This window comes from Theobroma cacao, chromosome 3 (genome assembly GCF_000208745.1).
Source record: "Theobroma cacao cultivar B97-61/B2 chromosome 3, Criollo_cocoa_genome_V2, whole genome shotgun sequence".
Classification (NCBI taxonomy): domain Eukaryota; kingdom Viridiplantae; phylum Streptophyta; class Magnoliopsida; order Malvales; family Malvaceae; genus Theobroma; species Theobroma cacao.
The window spans coordinates 36,256,492-36,269,979 of NC_030852.1; the positions used below are offsets into that span (position 1 = coordinate 36,256,492).

A 13,488-nucleotide genomic window follows, 5' to 3' on the forward strand; every position below is an offset into this window, starting at 1 on the left:
CTGAAATCTAAATGAATACGATACGAATAACAAGAAACAACCATAAATACTGAGCACAATAATAAATCAGCCCTCATCCATCCAACTTATTACCGTAATAAAACATACAACACTTTACAAAAATGACTCATAAACAACAGGGATCTGCCAAAAGGCATTTAAAATATATTCTCAATTTATACATGTTGGGTCATATACACTTCAATTTGGGAGAAAATGCATAAGGAGATTACAGATTTCATAAATCAAAAACAAAAAACGAAAAGGGACAGGGACAATTAAATGACTCGTACCACAAGCGGAGGTTCCATTTACGTGGCCATGCCATGCCAAGCCAAATGAACACACTGCAAGGAACAAGATTGAGGTCAATGGGGTGTAAACCAAGTGGCGCACCTTCAAACTTGAATAAATCTGCACAACCAATTAACAAGATGAACAAGTGAAGCTGTGCCGATTTCAAGCCGTCATTTAATGCTTGCATTACTTCTGTAAATTGTGAGAGAGACCAGCATTTTCACTTTCAGCTTCAGCTATTCAATCAGAATTGGAATCATAAAAATCACTTGGGCAAGGGGTCATCACTTCAGATTCAAGCAACTGGACCACCCTGTGCATGGTGGGTCGATCCTCTGGGCTTGAAGAAACACACTGGATAGCAACTGAGAGCAACGCATCAAGGCTTTCCACCTGCACCCCCTCACAATTTGGATCTACAATCTCTCGTTGCCTATTCTCTGTGATCAAGAAGTTTAACTGCACAAAAGAGAACAGACCAGTCAGATGAATACCTACACACACACTCGTATATATTCTTAAATGACGAAACCATCTGTATGGGATTCTGTCATTTGTATCATTGATAGTCGAAATTGCTAAAAGAGCAAGCATCAATTGTCAATCTAGAACAGCAAAATATCTGTTTATTTGTGCTGACAGAACATTTACCCATGGAATAAAGTACTAAAAAAAATGCCAAGTTAGGTATCTAAAATCATTGCTATCCTGAAAGACGAATATTTTTTCCCCCTTTTTCTGCTAGATAAGTTTAAAACTTGCCTTGGATCTTGGTCTTGCAAATTGTTACATTATTATCTTCATTAAAAATGGCCAAAGCAATACAATAAAAAGAAGCCATAACAACCTAAAAATGTCTAGAAAGAAGTAAAAACGGATTTTCACCCTTTAGTTCACTGTCAATTGTTTGGACATCTCAAACATGTGCTTTAATAGCTTAACCAAAAATTCTTTAATTTAAGGAGATATTAAACCTACTTGACAAAATTTCACAAAAGGGGAGACATACCCAGCCAACAATGTTGAGGCCCTTTTCAATGAAAGATGCATCAGTGGGTCTCTTTCCACTTAAGACTTCAAGCACCAAGACCCCAAAACTATAGACATCTGTCTTTTCAGTTGCTCTCCCACTTGCCATATACTCTGTTGAAGGCAGCATGAACAGGCTCAAAGATCAATTGAATCCAAAAAGCTTCCATTACAAACATATCATTGAGCCACTTAAACAAGATCCTAACTACAGACTATAAAAGTAAATAAATAAATATATATATATATATACTTGACCAGATCAGTATGCCTGAATTCTTCCATTGGCTAGGCTATAAGCTAAAAAATGTGCAGTTTTTATTCTTAGCCACAAATTTAGAAATGTCATACACGATGGGTTCTCAATAAAATGCAGTGTTTCCAAAGACAAATCTGTTAATGCAATGTGAGGTAAGGTGGGAGCCTCAAAGTCATGGGGCATAAAGCTTGTTTGGCAGCACTTAATTCTACCCAGGCCTCCTGTTTAGGAAGAATAAGATAAATCTTACCTCCATTGTCAAGTTTCAGTCTTTCCAGTGGGAAAGCAAGTATGTATGGGATGTTCTTCATATAGAGAGATTAAAAAAAAAATAGAAGGGGATCTTGGTTTCTTAAAGCCAAGGGAGAAGGTAGTGCACAGTCAGCCAGTAGATGACACCATTGAGGGATTTTTCAAAACACGGATAGGAGCTCTACCATGACATGATATCAACAATTAGAGTCTATGAAAAATTCTATAGTTTTAAATATATAAAGAACATGTTTTTTTTGGTTCAACAGGCAACAGTGTTTAGTGTACAGGATCAGGCGTTGGCACCCCCTTGGAGCCTGCAGTGTTTTCTTCACACATGAAATGTGAATCTTTCTGATTGGCTCCTTTACACTCTGGTGAAAAGTTTCCCAGATACACTAGATGTTTTGCTGGCAGATTTTGTATTCAGAATTGTCAAACATCATAAGAAATAATCTCCCAATCTTCTCATAAAGCGAGCCAAGGGCTCCATAATTGTAAGTAAGGCAATATGTCAAATGCATACCTGGAGCCAAATAACCAAAAGTTCCTGCAACAATGGTTGTAATATGGGATTCTTCATCCTCTAACAGTTTGGCAAGTCCAAAGTCTGATACTCGAGCCTCCAAGTTGCTATCAAGTAAAATGTTGCTGGACTTTATGTCACGGTGTATGATCCTAGGAGAACAATCATGGTGTAAATAGGCCAGTCCTTTTGCTGCTCCCATAATAATGTTCAAGCGTGCTTCCCAGTCTAACTGCTCAGATCGTTCTGTCAAAAGAATTATAAAACATCATCACCTCCCCGAATGAAATCAACCCGTGCAAAGGTGAAACCATAGAAAGAGATATGTTTAATTTCAAGCTTAGTCAGTCAATCCATTAAATATACCATGTACTTCGATTTTCTGAAAGTTCAAGGTTTAGTTATGGAGTGAAATTAGTTCAAGTTAATGCCAGGCCATGTGCTGCTTTTTAATGAAAATGGTTACAGGAGCCTCACCATGAAGAGCTTCATCAAGGCTACCACCAGCCAAGAAATCATAAATTAACAGCTTCGATGTAGGTGAATTACAATATCCTCGCAAGTTTACTAGGTACCGGTGTTTTATGCTTCCAAGAATTTCAAGCTCTCTCTCAAAAAAACGATCAAATCCCTCATTCATCTTCACAATTCGTTTCAAAGCAAAAACATTACCATCATCCATTGCAAGCTTGTATACTGTCCCAAAGCCCCCAGTGCCTATAACGTGTTCCTCATTCAAAGTTTCCAATTTCTTTATGATGTCTTTCGATGTGTATGGCAAGTCTCCATGAAACATAACAATTGATGCCCCTGAAGCAAGAATACCACATGAACAGAGATGTTGAATCTTAGAGAGCAAAGATAAAAATGAAAACAGCTAGACTTTCCAAAATTGAAGATCAGTTGGGAAGAACACCTCCGCTGACATCCATAGCAAGAGTTCTGCCCTCATTTTTACCAAACTTCTTATATAGGAAGCAACCCCAAAAACACATAAGTGCCACCAAAAGCAGTGCTCCCACGGTTGCTGATGCACTAATGAGAAGCCTTCCAGAGTATTTCTTTTTCCCAGCTGGATTTTGAGCTACAAAAGAAGATGACATACCAACCAAAGTGAGCTGCCTCCAAAAAAAAAAAATAATAATAAAGATCCAAGAATTAAGGCAACAAAGTTGTTAGAAATTCAAATTTCGTGGCAAAATTTAAATTCTTCATATCTATAGCTAAAACTGAAATGAGCACCAAACAGCCAGAGAGTATACATTCCAGCGTATGCAGCTTACCTGAAGTAGGAGATTGGGAATTTGTTGTAGCTCCTCCACTGTCATCTTTGCATGCCACATTGATTTGCTTTCCACATAAATCACGATTTCCAACAAAACTGCCAAAACAAAGTGATAAACTGTTAATTTAGCATAATAATAGTATAGCAATCCTTTTCGAGTTTGCATGGTGAAGTGGCCAATGCAAGATGAAGATTCTAAAAGCGCACAACAAAGTTAACACTTGAAACCTTGTAAATGATACTTTTCTTGATATAGCATATAAATAACGGAAGATATATTGAACACAGTATATCAAAATAGCTTGTACTTACGAGCTCAATGTATAGTTGCTGAATACACCTTGTGATGGTATAGGCCCAACCAGAAAATTGTTTGACACATTACTTCAGGAAATTCAAAAAGATCATCAAATATGAGATTACATTCAATAAACGTTCTTAAAGGACCAACTACGTAAAACATCTCTCCTTAAAAACTAAGAAATTTGAAGCAAGGGAACTAACAATGTAACGAGCTTATCTAACTTCCCAAGTGAAGGAGGGATAGGTCCACTGAGAGAGTTGCTTGAGATATCCCTGCAAATATTTAAGACAGTGTACACATCATTAAGTAATCCAAACACTTAGTCACTTTTCCACTCTAGCTCACATTTATTAGCAAGAGAAACATCTTACAGATTCTGAAGTGAAGTTAGGTTTCCCAATTCACTTGGGATTAATCCACTTAAGTAATTTCCCTGCAAGTATCTGCAGAAGAGAACAGATTACAGAACAATAAAATAATAAATACAGGTAATTTCAAAATAAATTCTTCAATACCAAGTCTACATAAACTTGAAAACAGTAAAAGATACTTCATAGTTGCATACACACTAGTTAAAGACCACAATGCTATTCCTTCAAAAGAGAAAGAAAAATAAGTACAAAACCTTAGATATCAAGTATATCAAAGCAACATTTAGCCAAAACTAAATAGAATATTAGTGAGTTTTTAAGGACAAAATAAGAAAGATTAGTCCACTTTGCTTACACTCAAGGAAATGCTAGAGATAATTGCATAAAATTAACATGTAATCAAAAGCAAAGGAAAGGTTGATTTCAGTTTTTTTTTTCCCTCTTTATATGTCAAATGACTAGATTTAATTCGAGAACATCCAAGGTTGATTTCACTTTTCAAGCAAGAAGAAGCATAATATCACTGAACCCACATATAAGCAGCAACACTTACATTCCCTGCAGCTCTGTGCAATTACCCAGCTCAGAAGGAATTGCCCCATAAAAGTTGTTGTTATGAAGCATTCTGATCCACATATAAATTACACAAAACATCAGCTGCGATAAATTATATTTGAATACAGATCATGCATCAACTATGAAGAAAAACACAGAAGTCCCAGTAATACATACAAAAGCCTCAAATGCTCCAGCTTCCCAATGTCTGGTGATATAGGACCACTCAGTTTATGATTGGTAAGGCTCCTGAAGAGGACAGGGGGAAAAGAAAATGTGCATGTCACTTTCATGCAAACAAAGTTGTCAAGGGGAAGAAAGATTCGGACATTATCTTCAAAACTCACAAAGTCGTCACTCTCTTGGTTTTACTATCACATGTCACCCCTTTCCATTTGCATGGATCAGGATCCTCTGGTCTCCACTGAGAAAGGAAACCATCTGAACTAACAATTGCTATCCGGAAGCTTAGAAGTGCCTCTCCTGCATTTCAGGAAAACCATTTTCATATTCTATAACCAGATATCCTTATTTCCCATGAGAAACATAACTAATGGCTGGCTAGCTAGAGATTCTAGAACCAGCCAAAATCTGTTATTATCTAAACAACAATGCAGAGATGGTGCAGAAAAGAAAAGGAAAAAAGAGAAGCAAAAAGTAAACATGATCACCAATTAAAAAGGTGGAAATTTTCGATAGTAAAATTCCTAATTGAGACAAGTTTAACCAGTACATTCCAACCAAATCAGAATCAATATAACGAGAGCATTTGGGGTCCTTTTTTAAATGGTAAGAGAAGAAGGGAAGAAAAGGAAACATTAGCTTGATTAGTATGATATGACATAGTATATATCACCTACCATCAGGACTGATAGCTCTGATTCTGTTTATTAGGATAAAAAAGACTAGAACGTGAAGCAGCCATGGCCATTGACGTTTCATCAGACAGATGCCCATAATGGCACTGAGCAAGCATAATATAGATACTACAAATCATCTGATACACCAAGCTCGAAAATGCCTCGTTGTTGTAACATATGGTTATCTGGTCTATATTGCCATGTGGCAGCTACAAAAGAAAGAAAATGATGCCTGGCAGGAAAGAGAGAAGCAAGATAAGAAATAAATATGATAAGAAATCTGAAACAGAAAGATTATTGTGCAAACCAATATTCTTGCATCCAATGCAAATAGCAACCAAGAACCTTTACAAGCAACTCATTTCCAAATTTGCATTCCTTATCCAAAATAGGAAGAGATTAGCACTTCCCTTTACAAGCAATTCATTTCCAAATCTCCAATCATTTCAGACATTTCTGTAAAATTAAAGTTGCACACCACTAAATCGAAATATAATAAGTGATTATCTAAGAATCAACTTCTGCAACCAATAAAACTCTGCTACATCCGGTTTCACTGAATTTGAAACTAAATTGACTGCCTCTGAAATTTGTACTGATTGATTACTGCATTTTTTGAGAGCTCAAAGAAGAAAAGAATTACACTTGCTGACGTTGATACAGTGACAGAGATTTCACAAAATGAACCGAAAAAAAAAAAGGAAGGCCTAAATCAAAGTTCGTGTAAACCAAAGCAGTAAAAAGTAAAAAATACGGCCCCCTAATCATAAAGTAAAAGAAATTGAGCTAAAAAGCAAGCGAAGATTGGAGCGTAGAAAGCAAACACTAATCAATCTGGAACTTGAACTTAAACATAAAAAAGGTAAATTTTGGAAAAGGAAATCGAAAGAAAAAGGAGAAATCGAAGAAACCTTTGAGATCGATTCGATCTGCAGACCAATGAGCGGCAAACAGAGAACGAACAACAACAACAAAAAAATGGAGAAATATAAATGATTCACTTCTTCTCACTTCTTCCTCTTGGATGAGCAATGAGTAAAGAGTAACGACTGGTACTGGGAGATTTGTTTCATTTATTTATTAATTACAGTATTTAAAAAATAAAAGTGAATATGTGATGGTGAAGAGAGTAGCTTTCGCTGAGGAAAGAGAGTGTGCGAGCGAGAATTCGATGCTGGGAATTAAAAGGGCGAGTTGAGCTCGGGCCTCAGCCAATGAGATCGAGGTGGTTTCCCACGTGCGACTGTGACCTTCCGTACGTGCCAACCGACGCTTCCTTCTTTCTAGAACCGATATGAACTGAAGAGCGAAGTGAGTCACTCAGTCTTAGCGCGGCCTACGGTGCTTTTGCTACGGTAACGGTCCTACACAAAAATTATATTGTATGTATATCAAGAAAACAAAATATAATTTTTAAAAAACATAATAAACCTTTCATGTAAATGCAAATTGACAAGAACACAACACATAAATAGACAGCATCACAACCTAAACCCTTTTTAAGGATAATACCCGTAATGATAGCTTTGAATCAACTCAGACATGAGAGATTGATGGAGCTAAGGGTGTCTGGTCTGTGCTGTGGCGTTTATGCAAAGTTCATGAGACCTGGTTCACATTTTTGTCCAAATTCAAAATCAGGATCATCAATATCATCATCCTCTGTAGAGGTGAAGCCCAAAATTCCACTCTATCTAAGGCCACCCTCCTTCTCCGCGTCTCTTTCAGAGCTGAAGAAATGGCATCGATGGGCCAAAAACCTCGCTTCCTCTGTTGGCTCCTCTTTTGTTCGCTTAGACAATGGCCCCGATTCCACTCTCCTCCGCAGAGAGCTCAACTGGCTTCTACAAGACTTACTTGAACTCCAACACCATCCAGTAATACTATCTCTACTGGAATCGGATAGCAATGAGAATGTGGATACAAGTGTTGCTCTAAAAGCGCCTTTGGAGGAGCTGTATTGTGCTTGGAGGCAGAGGATTGAAGAGAGGAGACCCTTTCAGTACGTTGTAGGGTGCCAACATTGGAGGGATTTGGTGTTGAGCGTGCAAGAAGGGGTTCTGATTCCTAGGCCTGAAACTGAAATGATTATTGATATAGTGGAGCGTGTGGCGTTGAAAACTACCCCAAAATTGGTGCACGGTTTATGGGCTGATTTGGGGACCGGTAGCGGTGCTATTGCTATTGCCACTGCAAGGGCTTTAGCAACTCATGCTCATGCTCATGCTCATGGCAGAGTGATTGCCACTGATTTAAGTCCGGTGGCAGTTGCTGTGGCCGGTTTTAATGTGCAAAGATATGGTCTACAGGTATCTCACTTCGTTTCATCTTATCACCCAAATTTATCGTCTCTCTTTTCATTTTTCAACCATTTAATTCACAAAATGAAAATCTGAAAATGCTTCCTAAAATTGCATTAGGCACAAAGCAAGAGCAATAGTTTGATATTACCCCCAAAAAAAAAGTGCCTGTCCAATCACCATGACATTTTGCATGAGTCTTGCACACAGGAAGTCTGAAATTCTATGTTGCAGAACAAGATATATGATGAGCAAATGACTAGATAAGTTAGTTTTGAACGACTTGTGCAAGATTATACAAATTATAACAACTTATTTAAGAAAGTTTACTTTTTTATGGCCAAATAAACAAATCATACTGTCTATCACATGAAGCAAACTCATAGTTCCATCATCTTGCCTTTGCACCCTTCGTCCTTTCTCCTCTTGCCTATACTGAGATGTTAAATTTTGAAACTTGCCTTCGGTATACAAATCAGGATATGGTTGAGGTGAGGAAAGGATCTTGGTTTGAACCATTAAAAGATATTCAAGGTAAACTTGCTGGTGTTGTGAGTAACCCACCATACATACCAAGTGGTGATATCCCTGGCCTACAAGCTGAAGTTGGTCAACATGAACCAAAACTTGCATTAGATGGTGGTATTACTGGAACCACTGATCTTCTCCATCTTATTGATGGAGCTGCTTCCATGTTGAAACCTGGAGGATTTTTCGCTTTTGAGGTATCATATCTTGAACAATACCATCCTTTTATTCTGATTTAATATTTTTTTTCCTTTTTTGGATTTTTTGTTGGTAATTACCTTATGTCCATGTTCTTATACGGCTTGAACATGCCTTAGCACACAACTGTTCCTCTTTGCAGGTTGAATAGTTGGTTTCATCATTATGCTCTATAGATAACGGAATATTAGTATAGAGAAATTCATTTTATTAACGTGATTCATATGTCTCATGTTATATCCCATGAATAACGATAGGGAAAGGGGACAAACAGATGAAATATTGTAGGAGTTCACTGATTCAATTTATTAATGATTTAAATTGATAGTACTTTAACTCAATTTGTGTCCAACATAAATCTGTTGCTCTCACTTACCACCTTAATCATGTTCCTGCTGCAGTAGGGTTCTTAGGATATTGCCTAACTTGATGCAGTAATATATTGTAACAGAGACAAATTTAATAATATTTTGATAATAATCTTATAGCACAACAGTGGAATCTTGGCAATTCAGAGAAACTTTTTCTTCTTCTGAGTGTCTGTTTTGTTAATGCTTTGGTAAGTCTTGTTCTTAGACCAATTTAGAATTGAGGTGCCTTTTCCTTCTTTCTAATTCTCTTGCTACAGACAAATGGAGACAAGCAGTGCGAGTTTCTTCTGAACTATATTGAAAATGATAAGTCAGGCAGCTTCTGCAATGTTCACCCAGTATCCGATTTTGATGGCATCCAACGTTTTGTGCTGGGATTTCGTCAACGAATGGTATGATCAGTAAATGCATCTGTTTATTGGTCATCAAGAACAGAAACAAGAAAAAAAAAGGCAGTATTTTCAGGTAATACATTAATTTTTGGTTAAAAATTTATGAGTTCTTTCTATTGATAATTTTATTCCTGTTTTGATAAAGTGCATTTCTGAAATTGGTATATCATGAGTTTGAATATTGTACCTGTCCAGCTATTGCCACTTACTTCTGTTCTCTAAAGCTCATTTAGATTACAAAAATCATCAAGGGATAAGTACCTTATTGAGAACAATTATTAGACCATATCGTTCACTAATTTAGTTCAGTATGTAGTTTTCTTTCTTTCAGTGTCCTTGCATTTCTTGTACTGTATTCTGAATTAACAGGACTTGTTTTAAAATGGCATGGTTACAGGGAAGAACAGCTTTTCAACTTTTTCAGCCCTGATTAATCCCTGATAACAGAGGATGGCAGCGACTGGAAAAAATCTATTGTGACAAGAACTTCAATGAAAGTGGAGACATACACCGAAATTAAATTATCACCAAGCAGGAGTTTCAATGAAGGGAAGGGAAGTAGTAAGCATTCAATGCCACATATAGCTGAACAGGCGGGGATTGATACAAAAAAATTAAAAAAGTCATCAAAATATGCTTGTCATTACTGGATTAGGTGATTCACTGAACACTTGCTATTGTGTTTGTTGTACTACTGTAGCTAACGAGTGACCTTTATGCTTTGTTTTTTTGAGGTTACTATTTATATTCTTCCATTATTTGTTTTAAAGATGGAACATGTAATGAACATAGTCATGAAACTGACATTTGGACATCTCAGGAGAGATAATGGCATTAGTATGGTACATGAGTAGAGAGCCAGAGACCTTTGTCTCAATTCTCAAAATATCAGGTTTGGTACAAACAATATCAATCTTGCAATCCGACGAGGTGATGGGAGGCAATATTTGGCTTTTATTTTTAATTAAAGCTATAGTTTTCATGTATGATATGTAATTTGGTTATATTGTTGTGGTAGCTTTTGGATTATTTGAACCCCAATTGTTTCGTCTTTCTTCTTTGTTCTCCCCCCTCTGCTTCCTGTTTCTCTCTTTATCCTCCTTTTCTCTTCAAACCTGTTCATTAATTTCCAAGTGTATGGCTATGGGTATTCCCCTTTAAGCTTTCCTAGCTTCTTGTTTTCGCATAAGTCATAAGTAAAACCAAAAATCAGAGAGAAATGAAGATAATTTAGTGACAATCAACGTTTTGGTTAAATTAGAAAAATGAAATAGACAAATATTATTTACCTATTGTAACTAAAATACACCAATTCATGGTAGCTATTGACAAAAGTGAGAGGCTTTTACTGCAATAAAACATATGAGGAGCTGATCAACACTATGGCACAAGGGATTTAAAATTTTATTCATTCTACAATTTTCTCAAGCATCATATGCACATAAGTTCAGTGTATCCATATTCTATTATGAATTCGTCGATATTAACCCGGACAAGTGATAGAACTGCTTTATTATCATCCTAGTGTCGTACAATTCTTCACATCACTGAAAGTGAAAGGCAAACAGGTAAGAGTCATTTTCGTTGGTTTAGAATAACACACAATTAACACACAATGTCCAGAAATCACACAGGAAAAGCTTCTTCTTTTTTTTCCCCTTTTTCCTTTTTGCATTTTTACATGGGAAAGCAATCAACTTGATTCAGCAGGAGGCCTTTCCTTTGGATGTTTGGAGGTGTAATGATCACCAAGCTGTTTCGCATTTGCTAATTGTACCTACAAGAACAAGTTCGCTCCACTTTAGCATATTATAGGAAAGGAGGTGAGAAAGAAGGACCTAGAATATTGTCAAGGACCCAAACTGCCACCCCAACAACAAGAATCAAATCCTTCAAACAACAAACTGGCACATGGACAAGAGAGCTGGAAAAGTTGAAGAAAAGGCAACTTATCATACACAAACAACCATGATAAATTCCAACTCGGGGTATATTATGCATATGATAAATGGAAAATTAGAAAAGCATGCAATCACATGAAACAGCAAATGAAGACTCAACTCAAAAGCCAAGCAGTTGGGGCCCTTGGACTCCAAGATCATACTAAAATAAGTTACATATAAGAAGTATGACTTGCAAGCAGGTCTACTGCAGTTTGAATTAAAATTAATGCCAATTTGACCTACAGCCACATGTTTTACAATGCAAATAAGAACTGTCTATGCATAGCAATCAGCAAAAGTATGACCATCAATGTAACATCTATCATCACAATATGAGTAGGACATGCACCGCCTGTTACATGATTGAATTAAAATATGTTTGTTGGACCATCTGCAGTGGATGAACCACCATACTAAGTACTAACCTTTAAATTCAAAGAATAGCTAAACCAAAAGAAGCACCAACCAAATGAAAGCCAACATCATTTACATCACAAAGCAAAAAATTAGTAACAGAAGACAAAAGCACATGATCATGATATAAATCTGAAAGTTGAAAATACAATAAGTACTTGCAAATCTCTTTCCTAGCCCTAAAAGGCCTTCAGGTCTATGAACTCTGTTAAGGAGATAAAGTTAGCATTAACTGAGATATACTTGCAGCACTTGAATAGCTAGCGTGCATTTTGTTTTTCTTTGCCTTGAAAATTTCAGTCAAAAGATATGGATAAAAATACCAAAGGAAGAGACGTGGGAAGTCAAAGAATGGGGGTGTAAGGTTAGAGAATGCATGGATATCACTTTCCTATGCATCTTTATAATCATGAATTCTAGGTTGTGAATTAGCTGTTTGACACCCTCAAATATCTTAAAAGTAATCTCGCATTTTTATCCGAGACAAGGAAATTGGCTCCTTAAATAACCTCATCCAAGAGTACCCTCGGAGGCTGATTGTGTGATAGCTACACTACAGTATTAGCTAACATACAACTGCAGTAGTGTAGCAAGTCAAACTGATACTAATGGGAATAGGAATACCATTTACTGCTTTACATTCATTGTTATTGTTGTTATCAATCTTATATAACAATTGAATAATTAAGTAATTCCGTTATAATTTCAACAGCAACGTCTGTCTATATTCTTATCGTTAATTTAACTTTAATACTGCCTTCTGTCTGTCTATATTCTTATCTTTAATTTAACTTTGTTACTCCCTTCTGTCCGTCTATATTCATTCTATAGGTATTAAGGAGTTTCAGACAGATACTTATTACTAGTTCTAGTAGCAGCAGATGGTTCAAAATGCCAAAAGAAAAAAAAAACCGCCATCAAGATCAAGATCAAAGGGCCGATCTGCCGAGTCGAATAAAATTGAAATGGCCCAGATGTTTTGTTCTTAAATAAAATAAAATAAAAGATGGTAGAAGGAAAGAAAGAAACCTTGCAGATGGGGCAGCTTGCTTTGAGGGCTACGGCTCTGGCCTCCATCTGAGACCCCTTTGGCTTTTGATTCTTCTCCGCATTTCTCCTCTGCGCCTCTATCTTCTGCTTTCCTCGCGTCATCTCCTCCCTCTCCCTCTTCCTCTTGGTCCTTCGGCATTCGCACCCAATTTTTAATTTTATTAAGTGCCACGTATATTAGCTTTAGCGAATAAGAGATATCCAAAGGTCCGCTTTCGGCTCCCCTGGAACTCAGGCCGGACTTGGGCTTATGTTTATTAGTTGATGCGGGGTCCAGCTTGGGCCTGGATTGCAAAGAATGTTATCCTCAACCTCAAAAATTCAAAATTTAAAAAGCTAAATTTATAATCATAACAAATGTCACACTTGCTCTCCTTTTTCCTCAAGTTGTATCTAATTATCATAAAACGACAAAGTAACCTTTTTGGATATCATTCATACGCGTGGATGACGAATGTGATGAGCCCTAGTCCTTTTTAATGCTTGAATTCGTCGCCCGTCCCCACAGCATTGACTAGTCCTTGTCGTAGATGTACTAGTGTTCGTGTAGTGTA

General features: G+C 36.9%; 2 protein-coding genes and 1 long non-coding RNA gene across 3 annotated transcripts; 1 reads left to right on the forward strand and 2 right to left on the reverse strand.

Annotated features, from left to right (window-relative positions):
* Positions 51–6,915, reverse strand: LOC18606952 (LRR receptor-like serine/threonine-protein kinase FEI 1). The gene is made up of 14 exons (XM_007040862.2): positions 6,650–6,915; positions 5,739–5,970; positions 5,226–5,361; positions 5,056–5,127; positions 4,877–4,948; positions 4,324–4,395; positions 4,153–4,224; positions 3,961–4,032; positions 3,647–3,744; positions 3,280–3,447; positions 2,841–3,173; positions 2,364–2,609; positions 1,307–1,440; positions 51–756 (listed from the first exon to the last, which is right to left on the reverse strand). Exons 2-14 carry the CDS (start codon positions 5,833–5,835, stop codon positions 538–540), a joined length of 1,791 nt encoding a protein of 596 aa, XP_007040924.2. The 5' UTR covers positions 5,836–5,970; positions 6,650–6,915; the 3' UTR covers positions 51–537.
* LOC18606953 (release factor glutamine methyltransferase) lies at positions 7,158–10,491 on the forward strand. Its single transcript, XM_007040865.2, has 4 exons — positions 7,158–8,047; positions 8,518–8,763; positions 9,393–9,600; positions 9,925–10,491. The coding sequence occupies exons 1-3, from the start codon at positions 7,256–7,258 to the stop codon at positions 9,531–9,533; spliced, it is 1,179 nt and encodes a 392-aa protein (XP_007040927.2). The 5' UTR covers positions 7,158–7,255; the 3' UTR covers positions 9,534–9,600; positions 9,925–10,491.
* LOC18606954 lies at positions 10,911–13,176 on the reverse strand. The gene is made up of 2 exons (XR_001926896.1): positions 12,914–13,176; positions 10,911–11,304 (listed from the first exon to the last, which is right to left on the reverse strand). It is a non-coding gene; the product is annotated as an uncharacterized LOC18606954 (long non-coding RNA).